The sequence below is a fragment of the Haemorhous mexicanus genome, chromosome 24 (genome assembly GCF_027477595.1).
Source record: "Haemorhous mexicanus isolate bHaeMex1 chromosome 24, bHaeMex1.pri, whole genome shotgun sequence".
NCBI classification, from domain to species: domain Eukaryota; kingdom Metazoa; phylum Chordata; class Aves; order Passeriformes; family Fringillidae; genus Haemorhous; species Haemorhous mexicanus.
Window position 1 is genome coordinate 6,162,201 of NC_082364.1, and position 16,919 is coordinate 6,179,119.

The following is a 16,919-nucleotide window of genomic DNA, read 5'->3' on the forward strand; positions in this document are numbered from 1 at the left end:
GGGGAGGGTCAGGGTGGGCACAGCAGGAATTTGCATTAGTAAAGAGATCGAATCCACTCTCACAGGAGCCTATGAAAGAAAAGCTCCACTTTATAAAAAGAGGTTTCATTAGACACACAGAGAACAGGAGTGCTTGGTCCTCATTAACAGGAGCTCCCACATGGAAACGTGGGGCAGTGCTCAAAGTCCACCCTGCCCTTGTGACAGGCACTGCAACAACACAGCCTCAGGTCCAAGGACGTGCAGGTGACATTGTCCAGGTCAGAAAGGGCCACAGGAGCTGCTGGAGCCCCTGCAAACCACGGGACGTGTTCTACCTCAGGGTCACACCCAGGTGCTGCTGGATTTCCTCCCGAAGGTGCAGCTGCATCTCCGCTGCCTCCCGGCAGCCCAAGGCTCTGTCACAGGACTGGAAAGTCACCCTGTAGCACAGGCTCCTCCGTCCTGTCCCTGGCTGCTGGAAGTTGTCCCTTAGCTGGATGGAAACGACCATTTCACCTGAGACCCTCCTGGCAAGGGTGTGAAAAGCCACTTCATCAAAGTCCTCCCCATCAGGAAGCCAGAAGCTAATATCGTGCACGTAGGAAGGTGGATAGAGGGAAAAACTCTTGAAAAGCCTCAACTCTCCCTCAGGAAACTGCCTGAGGAAGCGCCTGTCCCATGTCCAGAGCATTCTCCAGTCGGATATTCCACACAGCAGCATGGCCAGCAGGTCCAGGTTCAGCGAGGCAGAGACAAGAACCAGCTCACGGCTTTCTAATTCACCAGGAGCTGCCCTGATAACCCCCACACAGGAGCCCGGGGGCTCTGGGTCTGTCCCCACACAGAGGAAATGCCGAATTTCACCAAGCTGCCTTTCAAAAGCAGCAAAGTCACTTAGCTCAGTTCCAAAACTCGCTGCTTCCTGCAGGCTGATGCTGGGTTTGCCACCAGAAGTGCCCTGGTGGAGGGAATTCATGGTGGTTTTAATGTTATCTACCAACATCTGGATACAGCTGTTCTCCATGCCCCTGCTCACTGCAAGGACAACGAGCATCTCATGGAAAGCAGGCATGGAGTGGGGAGTGACCCGACATTTCCTGAACACTGGCCCAGAAAGAACCTGAAGTGTCCCTGGGGAAAAGGCTCCTTTTTGTATTATTGCCTGGGCATGAGGCAGGAGGGAAGGCCTAAGGTAAACCTGCTTTGGAGCTGGGCATCCTTCCTGTCCATTCTCACCCATGTCCTGGCCCAAATGGGAACACAGAGCTGCATCTGCCAGTCCCTGAGACATTTTCTCAGAGCTTGGAGCCTGCCCTGGGCTCAGGGTGATCCAGAAGATGTTGGAGTGGCAAACAGCACCGGGGTGACCTTGGTGGAGCAGGGGAAGGCAGGAGCTGATGTTCTGCAGAGGAAAAGCTTGGCTGAGCCCTGCACTGAGCTTCTCCTTTATTGTCCTTACTGGATGACTTGAATTCACTTCGAGGAAACCCCTGTGAAAAATAAAAGTGCAAGTTGCAGACACCATGTGTGATTTCCTTCCTGGGGCCATAATTTGAGGGCAGCAATTCACCCAAAACACTCTTAAGCCAGGAAGACCTGAGCAAGCCAAGTCTTTCACCAAAGCTGTTGCACATTTTCAGGGCACTGGTGTTTGTCTGCAGGTTGCAATCAAGAATTCACCACAATTTGCTGGTAAAAAAAAAGGATTTCCCAGCCACCACATCCATTTATCTGACCCCACTCTGGGCATTCCCACTGAGAGCAGGAGAGCTGCTACTGCCAAAGAGAAATTAGAAAACTCACCTATTGATTTTATCCACGAGGACTTGTGGCACTTGAAAAGAAACTTCTTGGCTCCCCAGTTGTGTCTGACAGCTCACAGGTGTGAAAGACAGGGGTGCTGTGCCCCGTGTGAAAATGTGGTTCAAAGCACCCTCTACACAGAAGGATTTATCCTGACTCCTGAAAATACACAAAACCAGAGCAAAGTCACTGCTAATTTCTGATATTTAACGTGCCCCAAGTAGGCAGGAGCAGAGGTCTCTGCCAGCACCAACCCCCAGTCCTCCTGTCTTTAGGCTGAGATTGATATTTGTTCTGAAACGGATGCTTCTGACCTTTAAAATCCTCAGATAGTCTTATTTTTAGAGGGTGCTTTGGCAGGAAGCTTGCATTTTAATCTTGGTTATTCTGCTTAGAGATGAACAAGAACTGCAGCTATTTTAAGGAAAATTAAAAGGAGAATTTCAGGGAAAATTAAAAGGAGAATTAAAAGGAAAATTAAAAGGAGAATTAAAAGGAGAATTAAAAGGAGAATTAAAAGGAGAATTAGAAGGAGAATTAAAAGGAGAATTAAAAGGAGTTCCTCTCCAGCCAACAAGATACAAAAAGAATATTCTAGCACTGGGGCATTTCAAGAGCACGAACATCAGAATTTCAGTTTTGCCACTGATGGTTACCTGTACCCTGTGCATTTGTATCCCTCGATAGTCTCTGCTTTAAAAGGATGAACGTCGCTCAGGACAAACCCAGCTCCTGCAGCCACAGCCACGATTTGCCAGCTGTTGTGCCACTCCCTCCTGGGCTGATCCGCAGGAGTCCCCCCCTGGCCATTGCAAAGGGCCACGTGCACCTCTCCCTCCTGTGCCAGCACTTCTGCACAGCTGGAAGGGAAGCCAGACCAGAAAATCCTGTTAGCACAGTCCAAATCCCCCAGCGCCCCCAAAACACCTGGAACGCAGCTGGAAAGCGGTGCCACGGCCGGTAATTAGCACGGAATTAATTCGGGTTTACTCACCTCTGGAAAAAGCCGGCAAGGAGCTGCCTGTTCTTCACCACCCCAGCCTTCCTCCCGCAGTGGGGGAAGTTGAAATAAATCCGATCAAATTCCCGTTTTCCCGGTAAGAAGTGCTCCTTCAGCTTGGTGCAGTCCACAGAAAACACAACCTCGGCTCCTGCGACAGCAAAACAAGGCTCTGCTGGCTATCAGGGAGGAAAATTTTAAAGAAAAGGGGAGTTCAAATTCTCCAGGGCGTTTTTAAGTAGGTGAGAGCTGCCTGGAGCACTGGGAACGCCAGGGAGCCCTGTGGGGGTCTCTGCCCTTTGCTCTCTTTCAAGGCAGCAGAAACTTCTGAAAACAGTTGAAAATAATCGTTTCAGGACTGATCAGATTTTAAAGCATTTCTGGGCTATTCCAGTCCCTCCCCTGAGAGACGCCTGGAGGGGCGGGGGGCTCCCAAGGGACAGAGCAGCGGGGGACGCGGGGGGCAGCGATGCCAAACTGGGTGGCACCAGGGTGACAGCGATGCCAAACTGGTGGGCACCAGCGTGACAGCGATGCCACTTGGGTGGCACCAGAGTGCCAGCGATGCCAGGAGGGTGCCAGCGATGCCCCGAGGGTGCCAGCAGGGCTCTCAGCAGAGCCCCATGCCCATCCCAGCCCATCCCCGGCGCGCACCCACCGCTGTCCCGCAGCCGGCGGATGCTCCGCGCCGCTCCCCCGCGCCCCGCCGCCTCCTCCTCGCTCTCGTAGCAAGTGGCCACCACGTGCGTGGCCTGGGCCCCGCACAGCGCCGCGGCGAAGGAGAAGTTGCCCTCTCCGAGCAGCAGGACGCGGCGCATGGCCCCGGCCGGGAGCGGCGCTCGCAGCCCCGGGCGCTCGCAGCCACCGGCGCTCGCTCATGACGTGCTGCCGGTCAGCGGCCACTGCCGGCGGCGTTCTGGCCCCGCGGGCATCCCCCGGTGCTACTCGGCAGCCGCTGCTCCGCCCCCGAGCCCGCAGAGGTGGCGGTGTCCCCGGAAAGGATGCGCGGCGGCGTCCCCGGCACCGCGGGCTCGGGGACTCGGGGAGCGCTCCCCGCCGCGTGCAACAGGAAATGGGAGTGCGTTCAAAAACAACAAAAAAAAAAGGGCTGGGTACAAAGCCGAGGAATCGTAGACTCGCAGAGTCACAGAATGGTTCGAAGGGGCCTTAAAGCTGAGCTTGTGCTGGGACACCTTTTGCAGGTTGCTCCAAGCCCCATCCTCAAACGCTTCCAGCACTTCCCAGCTTCTCCGGGCAGCCTGTGCCCCCCAGGGTGAAATCTCTTGTTAATAGCCAATCTCGCCCTGCTCTCGGTCGCGTTGGAGCCATTCCCCCTTGCTCTGTCACTCCAGCCCTTTGGGAATACTCTCCACCTTTCCTGGGGGCTCCCATCAGGTTCTGCAAGGCCACAATTAATTCACCCTGAAATCTCCTTTCCAGGCTCAACAATCCCAATTCTCTCTGCCTTTCCTCATAGCAGAGGAGTTCCAGCCCTGTGATGAATTTGGGGGCCTCTTCTGAGCTGACCTTTGCCTGTACCTGTAATTTTTATTCTTTGACAATCTTTGTGCTGCTTGAATTCCCAAAGGACAGAAGCAGAGCCAGACAAAAGAAAGAGAAGAGAAGCAGTGGAAAGATGCTGGAAGCATCATTAGGTGTCAGTAATTGCAGACATAATCAAGGTGTAGTAAGAAGGTCCCTAATTCCTCAACAGGGTGACACAAGGTGAGTTAATTACCCTGCCTCACAAATGTGCATGGTGCCTTTGAGAAGGAAGGAAATTATGGTCTACAATATCTGCAACAGCCAGGCTTGGGTGTCACCTGCTCCAGGTGTGCCCACAGCTGCCCCACAGGGCAGGGACAGTGTTTCACACAGATAATGACAGAGGAGGGTTTGGACTGGGCCCAGCTGAGCTCCTGCCCAGACTCACTGCCACAATTTGTGAGCTCTGTGCTGGTCACTGGCCCTGTGGCCCTGGGAGAAACATTTTGTCTGTTTTAAATGATGTGCAGTGGCCTGGAGAGGTGTTGGGTACTGAGAAAATAGTTGCCACAAACCCTTCCCACTCCAATAATGATGAAAAACCCCTCCAAACTTGTATTTAGCCATGCTAAATGTGACTTTTCCTTTTCAGCACCCTCACTGCTTTGGAAGCAACCTGCTTCAGATTACAGGGAAACATCAGAGAGGGAACTTCACTTGTGCAGACCTGGGAGGATCTGCTGGATGTGAGGAGCTCCTGGATGATGTTTGTGCCTGGAGATGACAGAGGTGTTGTCTGTCGCTCTCCCCGTGCTGGCTGTGCTCTGTGCCACCCCAGAACAGGTATTTCAGGTCACTCAGGGAGTGGTTCTGCATTTCAAGTATTCTTGTCTGGCTGACCTCATCCAGTTTATCCCCAGAGAGCTTTCACTCAAAATTCCCATTTCTGGCTGCTGATTTGAGCCTGACAAAACCCCTGTGCTGTAAAAACCACTTCCCTCAGCTGCACTTTCTGGCTAAATTCTTGCTGTTTTACATTGGCTTCCTTTCAATGTTGATTCCTTTAGGATTTGAACAAAAACCTCCTCGATTTCCAGGCCACCACCCTGAGCTGGAACCTCTTTTGTGCAGCCCAGCTGCCCAGTGCTGCTGCACTCTGGGCCTGCAGGTGCAGGAGGACCAAGAAGGAAGCAGAAAAAGCAGCAGAAGCCCCCAGGAGCCGGAGGTGCTGTGATTTCCTTCCAGCACCAAGACCTGTCACACATGAAAGCCATGTGGGAAATGTCCTTCCTGCTTTTTCATCTGTGCTGTTTGTAACCTCTGTGTGTGTCTGGGCTTTGTTCTTGTGTGCAGGGGTTGTGCCTGGCTAGACAAGCCCAATTAACAACTTAGCTGGGAGAGCTAATTAAAACCAGCTAATAGGAATCAGCAGGCCTTGGAAATGAGGGGGGATTTGGGGTGTTTGACAGTGACCCTGCATCACAGAGTGCTCATTTTCTTTTTCTCACCCACAGCCACGGAAGGATGTCCTCCCTGCTCAGCTGAGGGGTGCTGTGATCCCTGCTAACAGAACTTTTGTCTCAGCAGGTGGGAGGAACACAGGAAATAGGTCAGGTCGTGACTGAGTCTGATGATGTGTGTGACAGATCTGTCCTTTTTGAAGATGAATTTCAGAAATTCAGTTCCAGTCATCCAGACTTGCCTTTCTGCCCTTTTGAAGAGAGGTGCTAGGCAGATGAAGATGCCTGAAAAGGACTTTAGTAGTGGTTTGTATCACTCAGCAATGCTGGCATAAATCAGATTATTGCTGTAGACATCAGATCCTGCTCAGTGTTAGAAGGGCACTAACAGCAGAGTTTCAAAGGGATGTGATTTGCATCACCAGAGCAAGATGTTTTCCTTCTCTTTGAGTAGATGTGTGTTTACTGCAGCCCTGCAGTTTTCACCTGGAGCTGCTCTGAACTGCCTGCAGCCCCTGGATGTTTCTCCATTGCATGAATCATTGGAGAGATTGGAGATACAGCTGTCTTGCAGCCAGCTGTTATCAAACCCCCACACTTCAGATGGGTTTCAGTTGGCATGGAGCTGTTCTACCAGTTTAATCTCCATGGGAGAAACTCTCCTGTTGCTTGTGAAACACTCTGAAATCCTCTGGCAGCGTTGAAGGGAGAGAGAACACAAGGTGTGATGAGCAAAGTGCTTCTGAGCACCCAGGTAAGCTGTCCCGGACACTCCTGCTGTCACAGACATATTTCATGAAAAATCCTTTTGCCAGGATTTTTCTCCTGAGAAGCTGAGAGGCCTCAGAAATGAAATGCAAACAATAATTGTCTGCTGCTGTGGAATGCAGCAGGTGAATCTTTGATTGGTCTCTGTGGTTGTTTTTAATTAATGGCCAATCCCAGTCCGGCTGGCTCAGACCCTCTGGTCACTCACAAGATTTTATTCTCATTCCATTCCTTTCCTTGCCATCCTTCTGATTAAATCTTTTCTTCTTTTATTTTAGTATAGCTTTAGTATATAATTTAATTTTAATATAATATAGATTATAAAAGAATAAATCAGCCTGCTGAAACATGGAGTCAGGATTCTCATCCCTTCCCTCGTCCTGGGACCCCTGTGAACACCTCCACAGCCTGCCACCCAAAAAATGATCTTGCCCTGCACCTTTTATCCACCTTTCTCAACCCAACCCCAAAACAAACCAATCCAAACTGCTTCTCCATGGTTTTATTCGTTAGTAAACTTACTCAGCATAAATAACACGAGCAGCCGTTCAGCACAGCCGGCACCTGGCGGAGGAAAGAGCTCTGGAATGGCCCTCCAGGGGTGGCTTTGGGGACAGCAGAGCAGCCCTCACTTCCTCTGGGCGCCTGCGATGGCGGGTTTGTCCTCGCGGGTGATGGGGATGCTGCGCTCGGGGACGTCGCTCTGCCTGCGGGGAGCGCTGACGGTCAGCACCCCGTCCAGGGACAGCGAGGACGTGATGGTCAGCGGGTCCACATCGTCCGGGATCCGGTACTTCCTGCTGAACTCCCGGGCGATGAAGCCGTGCTCGTCCTGTGTTGGGAAGGAGGGAGGTTTGACCAGAGAGTCTCACGGATGTGTGTGTGCTTGGCAGGAAGGTTTTTGAATGGGGAATCTGAAGAAGGGATAGAGGTGGAAGCAAGTTTTGATGTAGAAGGAGAGAATTGCTGAGCCAGTCCAGCCTGGTGAGAGGAACAGCAGATTTGTCTTTCCAAACCAGCACTGGGACAGAAAAGAAACAGTGGGAAGGATTCCACTGACTGATGAATGGAAAAAGAGATTTGCTTTTACAAATAAACTGTAGGTTTGCTGAGAAATGAAATTAGACATTGAAAGATGAAGGAAACAATGGGGAAGAAAACCCCTACATTCCATAAGAATTAAAAATTAAAAGAGAGAGTTGTACATCAGAGGGGAATCTTTAGTATCAGGCATATCAGAGAGTCTGAACTCCTCAAGTACCTCAGCCATGGGGAAAGAGAGAAGGGAAATGCAGCCAGGAAATTGGGATAAAAAGGAGGCTGCGTCCTCCAAAAATTTGAGAGATCCCAAGAGAATGTCCCATGGCCTCTCTCTTTATTGGAAAAAAGTAAAAAGATTCCTCTGTCTCCTTTTTGGACATAAACCTCTGATGTTTGTAGATTAATTTTCCTAACACTGGCTAACCAAGGAGCAAAGGGTGTGTTAGTGAGCAGGGGTTTTATGGTTTAGAGCAAAGGATAAACCCACCCCAAACCAGAAGGTGTTTTCACCAAGCACAAAGAGAGCACAGGCAAACAAGGCACAAATGTGGCAAGGAGAAAAAAGGGCTCAGAATTTCCCAGTGCAAGAAAAGTGAAAAACAACTTCTGGCTGAAACTGTGATGTACTGAGTGTGAGGGACTGGAGAGCAGTGCCATGGATGTGGCAATGACAGGAGTTATGAGAGGCTGTAGGTGACAGTTAAGGGATAGATTGGTTCTGCTGGGTGAAGATGCTCAGCAAAGAAAAGGATGGAATGCACTGGAACCTAAAGAAAAGGATAGAATGCATTGTAACTGAAAGAAAAGTAGATCATGCACTGTAACCTAAACTCAGGGTGTCCAGGCCTGCCTGCAGCTGGAGCTGACAGCTGTGGGCACAGCTCTGTCACCCACCAGCCTGGGCTGCTGTGACATCCTGGATACAATAAACTGCATCTTGTAATAAACTGCATTTTGCAATAAAGTGCATTTTGCAATAAGCTGCATTTTGAAGAGCTGCCTGGAGTGCCACATCCCTCACTTCAGCTCTTACAGTCCTGCACAAAGGGAGGAGGAAATCCTTACCACCCAGCCTTTTAATTATGGGGTATTCACCTGGTGCCGCCTGAACTACGAGGTCTTTGCTCCCAGGGAGTTGGGGCTCTCCAAGGGAAGCTTTTCAGGGAGTTCAAAGGGTTTTGAGGATGAGCTGCCCTCTATAAAGAGCTGGAGTGGGGCAGTGCCCGGGCTGCAGGTGCCTGCAGGTACGCAGCCACGTTTCTCTTCCCAGAGAAAAGCAAGGCACAATTCTTCCCAAGAATATTTCTGAGATTCACATTCTCTGAACCTCAGAGAAAGGAAAAACAACTCTTACCTCATTTGCTGTGCCTGTGTTGTGCCAAGGTAGAATGCAATGTGGGGATTGTTTACCCACAGTGATCAGTGATGGGGCTTTGTTTCCTTGGCCTGGCAGGGCCAGGTGTGTGTGTGTGTGTGTGTGTCAGGACTGTTGGGACAGTCACGAGATTCTGGGCAGTGTGTGCAGAGTTGAGTGCTTGGCAGATTCAGTTTAGATGTAATGTAACACAGTGTAATATAATATAGACTAATATAGTATAATAAAGTAATTAATTAGCCTTGATAAGGTGGAGTCCTCATCATTTTCCCCTCCTTTGTCGCCATCTGGGTACCCAGAGTTTCCAGGGGGAGGCTTTGTGCCCACCCTGTGCCAGCCAGAGGCTCCTTGCACTCTGTGTGCCATCCCCCAGGTGCCATCCCAGCCACACCTGGCCCAGCCACCCTCAGTGCCTGATCCCACTGCTTGGTTGTCTTCCTGGCCAAAAAGGGTTCCAGAAATGGTGGCAGGACTACAGCCCCCGGTGCTACAGGAGCTCTGCATCTCCTGGTGACACGCTGTGCTCCCAGGGGTGACAGTTCCAGGGACACAGCTGCTTTGGGGACTGGGAAGTGCTGTTACATCCAGCTCTGGGCATGGCTTTGCGTTTGTGCCTGCCCAGTGTTCACACAGGCCTCCAGAGCCAGCAGGGAGAGGGGTGAATGACAGCAGAACACAACTTTTAAGGGTTAGAAACTGATAGCTGGGTCTAGGAAAGGTAACACACTGGGCAATGCACTGATTTTTTATGTGCCTTGATTGTTACAGTTAATTTTTAGCTCATTGGACACCTCCCTGCATTCTTGGCCTCTTCCCAGAAAGAGGAGAAGCCCAAAAATGCCCATTTCACAGATGATTTTCCAGTTCAGCTCACAGTTCATGCAACATCAGCAATAAACCTCAACCCTCCTGCTGCCCTGTCTGGGATCAGCTTGGGGGGGATTGCATGGAGCATCTTGATAAAAAAATAATGACAAATAGTTGAGAGGAGCAGGGATTGTTTTGCAGTCACCAGGGGCCAGGGGGTTCACTCAGAGGGGAATGAAAGCAGGGGGTACCTGGCGCTCCTCGTGCTTCCCGTGGATCTCGATCATGTCCCCGAGCACCTTCACCTTCAGCTCCTCAGGGGAGAAATGCTTCACATCCAGGTTCACATAAAATTTGTCCTTATCCAGTCGCATCTGCAAAGACCAGGAGGTGATTTCAGAAAAGAGCAGGTGAGGGTTTCAGCTTAAAACACAATGCAGCAGGCCAAGGCTCCAGCTGGTCTCTCCACACACACTGACCTTTATTTTGGGGTCTGATCTGAGTGGCTCTGTCCCTTGCTGGCCTTGTGCTAATGCCCATCACTGCAGGACCTGAGATTGTCCACCTGAATTGGTTAAAGCTGACTCTTGATTTAAAGCTGAGCTCTTTATTATGGCTGCTTCCCTGGGCAGCCAGACCTAGGTCACTAAATCAAGAGGGACATTATGCAAGGATTAAAGTAATACTTTCACTCCTTCTGCTTGGAATAGCTCCTCAAGCTCCTTGTAAAGAAGAGAGTTGACTTGCAGGGCAGGCAAAAGCCTCTTGGCTCAGCCCCTGGAGGGAGGAGGCGTCTGCTCCATGATCCTCTGGGTCCTGGATCTTATTAAAGCTCTGCTTTTCAGGGCAGTGATTGTTTAAAATTGGCCCCTTTTCCCTCAGCAGCCTTGGGCTCCTGCACTGCTTGGCACGAGGTGCCCACTGCCCCTGTGCCCTTCGCTTCTCACGTGGGAGTGGGGTTGAAAGTTTGGTGCAGCAGACTGGGAAATTAGGGAAATTAGAGAAATTAGGGAAATTAGGGAAATGATGCTTCCTGCTTTCCTCTGCCTGCTCCTAGGGTGACCTGCCATGCACACTGAGCTCTGACCCCATCACTATGGCCAGACCTGCTCCATCCCACACGATGCAGAGGAACAAACACAGCACCTTTTCCCCCAGCCTTTTTCCTAAAATAAAACCACCCAGGAGCATCTTCCACGCTCCCAGCTCTCCTGGGCCTCCAGAGCCAGCAGGCTGTGCCCCCAGCAGCCACAAAGAGCCCCAAGAAGCAAAGATTACCTCTGAGAGTCCTGTCTCTAGCCAACTGGGCATCCGAAGGATGGGGGATCTCATCAGGAAGGGGCTGAAGCTGGGGGAAACAGGGAGCAGCTCCGACTCGGGCAGGTGCTCCCCGAAAATCTGGTCAAAGATACGGCTGGGTGCCAACCAAGAGAAGAAAGGTCTGCGGATCAGGGGGTTGTGGATGGTGATATCCATTGGAGAGCGCTGGAGGAGCCTGGCAAACAACTGTGCTGCAGTGCTGGGAGCGGGGAGAGCTTTATAGCCGTGCAGCTGGCCTGGCCTTCCACCCCCCCGAGGCCTCTTGAACAGTGGTGTCAGGGATTTTATTGTCCCACTCCTGGGCTGGGCCCTTCGGCGGTGCCCAGTCGCTGTCTGAGGGATTTGAGCACGCTGCTGAGGAGGAGGGGGAAGGGGAGAGGAGGAAGAGGAGCCCAATGGGGCAGCAAGAAGCCGGAGTGGCCGCTGCCCGCCCCGCTGCCCACGTGCTGTTTATCCACAGTCCTGGGCAGGCTTGGCCCGTGGTCCAGCTGCCCTGGATGCCAGCAGGATCAATGCAGCTCCTATCTTTGGATGGGAGGAGCGGGACAAGGGGCCCTTGTTCCCAGGAGCTCAGCATCCCCCAGCAGGGCTGAGCCTGTCCCGGCAGCAAAGGGAGCCCCAAAGTCAGGGCGAGGGAAGGTGCCAGGAGGGCTGTGCTGGGGTCCTGGCACTGCAGCCCTGCTGCCCTCACGGTGGGTGTGAATAAAGGATGGATCTCTCCACCAGCACCTCCTGTCTTTTGCTTGGTCTTTTTCCCACTGCAGAGCACATTTTTCTGGAGGGAAGAGCCCCATGCTGTGAGCCCAGAGAGAACCTGGGCATGGTCACGGCCTCCAGGGTGCTGCCCTGCACCCAGGGGTGCAGAACACCTCTGCCCCTGCACTGCCCTGCTTTCCTGCAGCTCTCCCCCCAACAATTCCTGCTTTTACTTTAATTCCTGCCTTGCCCATGAGCCCAAATCACAGGAATGGGTTCAGCCTAGATTCTGTGGAAGGGCAAGAGCTTCTCTGCCTGTGAGAGCTCGCAATTTCAACACAATTTCTGGCTCAGAGGCACTGCCAGCTCTGCAGCCCTTTGCCAAAGGCTCTGAGCCTCTTCCTCTCTCCTTGCCTGCAAGAATAGGGAGCAGGATTTGCTCTGTGCAGCACCCAGGCCATAAATACCCTCCCCAAGTCCCCATGACATCAGCAGCACTGCACCTGCTCTCCCACACTGCAGGGCTCAAGGAAATCTCTGGTTTCAGGGTGTGCAGAGCTCAGCTGGGCACTCCTCCCCTGCTGCAGCACCAGCAGCCCACCAGCCCTGCTCAGAAAAGCTGGATTTAGGCCAGGTTCAGAGCCTGGCTTAACTGGTGAGGGCTGGCACCAGCATTTCTCCATGGCCTTGTGCCAAACCCTGGCCAAGGGAAGAGCCTGGGCAGCCAGCAGGGTTCGGGATGGGGAGGTGACAGCAGTGGGACCTGGATCCCTGCTGCCCTCCTGCAGCCCCTCCCCACTAAAGGAACAGGAGATGAGCTCAGCTCCTGGGACAATCAGGCTCCTCAGGCAGGGAACAGGAGGGGTTTGAGCCCCCAGCTCCCAGTGGGCAGTGGGGGTGGGCAGTGGCTTCACTGCACCAGCTGAACAATCTCACCCAGACTCTGGAAAGAGTCGCTGCCTTTGGCCCACGTTTGCTTCCACACTTTGTGGCTCCCCACTCCCTCAAAGCCCTGAGAAGCGAGGAGGACCTCCAGAAGATGAAGAACTCACTCCAGAAGATGCAGAACTCACACCAGAAGATGAAGAACTCACTCCAGAAGATGAAGAACTCACTCCAGATGATGAAGAACTCACACCAGAAGATGCAGAACTCACTCCAGAAGATGCAGAACTCACTCCAGAAGATGAAGAACTCACTCCAGAAGATGAAGAACTCATTGCCCCTGCTCTGCAGTTGTGGCTGGCACTAACAAAGACCATCACTCCCCCAAGGAGGGCCATCCAACCATGTGGCTACCAGAGATAAGCAGATTCTTTTTGGGTCTGATGGAGGCTTTGGAGAGCAGCACAGGGCTGGCAGCTGCCTGACCTTACAAACCACCCCATGTGTCTCAGCCACCCACGGGGGCTCAGGGCCACCAGTTCCAGTTCAGGGACTCCCTGAGGTGCTCCAAGGAGCCTCTCACTGGTCTGCTTTGGAGCAGCAGAGCCTGGGGTCTGTCTGCTCCCCGCAGCCCCTGAGTCTGGGCTGGGCTGCCCATCCACCCCCTGCTCCAGGAGGGACCCTCAGAGGGTCCCTGAGGTGTCCCCGAGGTGTCCCCTGCCCTCCCTGCTGGAATGCAGTGAGAAGCTGCCCTGGCCTGGCGTCCTGGGGCCTGTGTGGGGCTATTTTGGTCCATCTTTTTTATCACTCACTCCTCCCTTTGGAATCCACCCAGCTGGAGCCTTGCAGCCTGCAGCCCTCACTCGGAGAGGCAGCGAGGGCTGGGAAGGCAGGAAGGGAAGAAGGAAGGAAGGGAAGAAGGAAGGGAAGAAGGAAGGAAGGAAAGAAGGAAGGAAAGAAGGAAGGGAAGAAGGAAGGAAGGGAAGAAGGAAGGGAAGAAGGAAGGAAAGAGGGAAGGGGTCTGTCCCGGACACGCCATGGCCGCCCGCACCGTGCCCCACGCCTACCCCATGAGCTCTGAGTACGAGTTTGCCAACCCCAGCAAGATCTATGACCAGAACTTTGGAGAAGGTAAGGAAGGGAGTGGGATCCCCCCCTCTCTTTGCACCTTTCTCCCCTCTGCTGCTGCAGGGCTGGTGGAATTCCTTCTGGGGAGCTTGAGCTCAGAGGGGGAAGCTGGAGCTGAGGAATTTTGAGTGGAGGAATCTGGATTAGATTAGGGGGGAACAGCCAGGGAATAGCCAGGGAAAAAACAGGGAATATCCGGGGAAAAAACAAGGAATAACCAGGGAATAGCCGGGGAAAAAACAGGGAATGACCAGGGAATAGCCTGGGGAAAAACCCAGGGAATAGCCAGGGAATATCCAGGGAATAGCCAGGGGAAAAACCCAGGGAATAGCCAGGGAATAGCCAGGGAGTAGCCAGGGTCTCTCTCTTCATGTCCACTTGCCCATCCATGCCCAGTGCTGCCCGTCCCTCCCTCCCTGATGCCAGCCATGCTCTGGCATTCATGCACATGCTGTGAAAACATGGAGCAGAAGCGCTCAGGGGAGGGGGGGAAGCTTTTCCAGCCGGGGGGGATGTGGAGAAAAGCTGAGCTGGGGTGTTCAGCACAAAGCTGGGCAGTGGCTGGCCAGGGGGAAGGAATGTGGGCAGCAGCAGAACCATTCAGCACCAGCACAACAGCGTGAAAAGGCAAAAAGCTCCAAGGAAAGCCCTGTGGACAATGGTGCACAAAAGGCCTTTAGTTCTCCACCATCAGCAGTTTCTGTGCCCATCCCTGGCTGCGGGCTCTGCTCTGCAGAGCTCCCAGGGCACCCGCCAGGCCCTCCCCGTGCACCCAACATGTAAAGCTGGATGCCAGCCCCAGGCTGGCTGGCAGCTCTGGGCAGCCCGGTGGCACGCAGCAGCTGGCAGGGATGTGGCTCTGGGTGGGTTTTAGGGGCACAAAGGTGGGAACTGCGGCAGGCTCCACCCCTGCTGCGGGGATGGGGCAGAGCCAAGGTGTTGCCCAGGTCCCAAACCGCTCCTGCCTGCTGCTCCAGCCCCGCACTCCTCACGGGCTCTCTCTGCAGGTGTGTCCCCGTCGGAGATTTTGGCCCCTGCCCTGTACCACGGCTACTACATCCGGCCCCGCATCAACAAGCAGCTGGAGAGGGGCACCTCGGAGATCTGCCTGAACCAGCACAAGTTCCAGGTGTTCCTGGACGTCTGCCAGTTCCTGCCCGACGAGCTCAGCGTGCGCACCGTGGACAACCTGCTGGAGGTGGCGGGGCAGCACCCGCAGAAGGCTGACCGCCACGGCTTCGTCTCCAGGGAGTTCACCAGGACCTACATCCTGCCCCTGGACGTGGACCCGCTGCTGGTCAGGGCCACCCTGTCCCACGATGGCATCCTGAGCATCGTGGCTCCCCGCACGGGCAAGGAGGTGAAGGCCAGAGTGAACGAGGTGGAGATAACCCAGCAGGAGCAGCCCGTGGGGAAGGAGGAACGGGCTGAGGAAGGAAAAGAGAAGGAAAAGTCCTAAAGGCCACAGAGCTGGGAAGGTGGGGGGGACAGGGATGGGGAATCCGCAGCGCCAGAGCCCTGTTTGTCACCATCAGTGTCCAGCAGGGCCCTGAGGCAGCCACACTTCTGCTTCTCGAGGCTGATGGCTGGGAACAAAAGGGACTTGGAACTGGAAAAAAGAGTGGGGCTGAAGTGTGAGTGTGAGTGACTGTAATGCAAGTTTTCTAGGGGTCAGGTGAGCATGCAGGGAGCTCACTCCAACCTTACCTGTGAGGCTGTGTCTCAATGGACCGAGCTCTAGCCCAGAAGGGCACTGGGAAGAGAGCAAAGGGGATCCCAGTGCTTCTGAGCTGGGGGCTGAGATTCCTGGCGGTGCAAGGGGGGTGTTGGTCTGTGAAAGTGCCTGCAGCAATCAGGAGGAGAGAGGAATAAATCTGCCTCTGCTCTTCTCTTGTTTGCCTTGGACTCGTTGCCCCTGTGCAGCAGGAGGGGTGGGCAGTGCCCAGCTGGGGCTGGGCTCACCTGTGCAGGTGGCACCAGTGCTGACATGGAGGGACTGTGGCCACCTCTGTGCCTCACCCCCCTGGCCCAGCTGCTGCTTTAGGGAGCCCAGAGTGAAGTGACCTCGAGGACAAAAAGGTGAGGAGGAGTGACGAGCCCTCGGAAGGTCCCTGAGCACCTCCAGAGCTGCAGCTGGCATGAGCCCAGTTAATGGGGCACGAGTGGATGCCCAGCACAGCCTGTGCCTGCTCAGCCCTTCAGCTACGGGACATCCTTCCCACCCAGCCCTTTGGGGGGGGACTGAACCCCAAATACTGAAGGGAGAGGCTCTGCCCAGCCCCCAGCAGCCTCGCTGGAGCCCCAGCCCATCTGTGAAGACAGGGAGGGGCTGCGTTTGGCCCCTTCTGCAGGCACTGTGAGCAATGTCCCCGTGATGGGGACAGGGATCGCGTGTGCTGCTGCTGGCAGCTGCTGCCCCGGCGGCCCCAGGGCTCAGCAGGTGACAGTTGCCACCCTTGTGTCATCAGGGCCAAGCCAGGCACACAAAATGCTGTGTCAGTGGCTAAATTTGGGGGTGCCTGGCATGCCTGGGTGCAGCTCTCCCAGCAGAGAGGAGGGGAGGCTCCAAAATCCTGGGGGATGTGACTTCCCCCTCTCCCTGTGGCTCTGCCCACCCCACCCGGGGCCAGCAATGCCCAGGGCAGGGATGCCAGGGGCAGGAATGCCCCCTCAGGCCCTGCCCAGCACATCCCTTGGGACTGGAGCACGGATTTCAGGCTGATTTTTGTCCCCTGCCAGGCCCAGTGGGACCCAGAGCAGGGCACTGCCCAGCTATTTTCAGCTCTCTTCTGCTTGCCAGGGCGCTGCCAGCCCTGGGATCAGTCAGGTGAGGAGCAGCCCTGCCTGCCAGGCTCAGGGGGCACAGCGAGGGCACTGAGTGCAGAGCAGGTGCCCTCAGTGCCCGACCTCCTGCCCTGACCCCTGCAGCAGGACCAGATAAACTCTCAAAATAAAAAATCACCTTTCCAACAGGCATTGTCCAAGTCGTTAATAATAATTGCAGGCATAATTCTGGGCTAGGGGCTTTGAGTCACACCCAGCCAGACCCCAGATGTCAGGAGGGCTGAGCTCCTGAGCCCTGTGGTGGGGGCAGAGCCCCGGGGGGGTGTGTGGGCTCAGGCATGGCCATCATTTCCTCACTCCCCCTCCCCAAATGCTTCCTCAGACC

At 54.1% G+C, this 16,919-nt stretch overlaps 3 protein-coding genes across 3 annotated transcripts; 1 reads left to right on the forward strand and 2 right to left on the reverse strand.

Moving 5' to 3' along the window:
• Positions 1 to 72: 72 nt before the first annotated feature.
• Positions 73 to 3,856, reverse strand: FDXACB1 (ferredoxin-fold anticodon binding domain containing 1). The gene is made up of 5 exons (XM_059867208.1): positions 3,444 to 3,856; positions 2,780 to 2,936; positions 2,442 to 2,645; positions 1,786 to 1,944; positions 73 to 1,472 (listed from the first exon to the last, which is right to left on the reverse strand). Exons 1-5 carry the CDS (start codon positions 3,601 to 3,603, stop codon positions 314 to 316), a joined length of 1,839 nt encoding a protein of 612 aa, XP_059723191.1. The 5' UTR covers positions 3,604 to 3,856; the 3' UTR covers positions 73 to 313.
• A 3,129-nt stretch (positions 3,857 to 6,985) lies between these two features.
• On the reverse strand, positions 6,986 to 11,358 carry CRYAB (crystallin alpha B). Its single transcript, XM_059867249.1, has 3 exons — positions 11,000 to 11,358; positions 9,973 to 10,095; positions 6,986 to 7,330 (listed from the first exon to the last, which is right to left on the reverse strand). The coding sequence occupies exons 1-3, from the start codon at positions 11,195 to 11,197 to the stop codon at positions 7,127 to 7,129; spliced, it is 525 nt and encodes a 174-aa protein (XP_059723232.1). The 5' UTR covers positions 11,198 to 11,358; the 3' UTR covers positions 6,986 to 7,126.
• A 2,077-nt stretch (positions 11,359 to 13,435) lies between these two features.
• On the forward strand, positions 13,436 to 15,639 carry HSPB2 (heat shock protein family B (small) member 2). The gene is made up of 2 exons (XM_059867235.1): positions 13,436 to 13,753; positions 14,758 to 15,639. Exons 1-2 carry the CDS (start codon positions 13,660 to 13,662, stop codon positions 15,207 to 15,209), a joined length of 546 nt encoding a protein of 181 aa, XP_059723218.1. The 5' UTR covers positions 13,436 to 13,659; the 3' UTR covers positions 15,210 to 15,639.
• Positions 15,640 to 16,919: the final 1,280 nt, after the last annotated feature.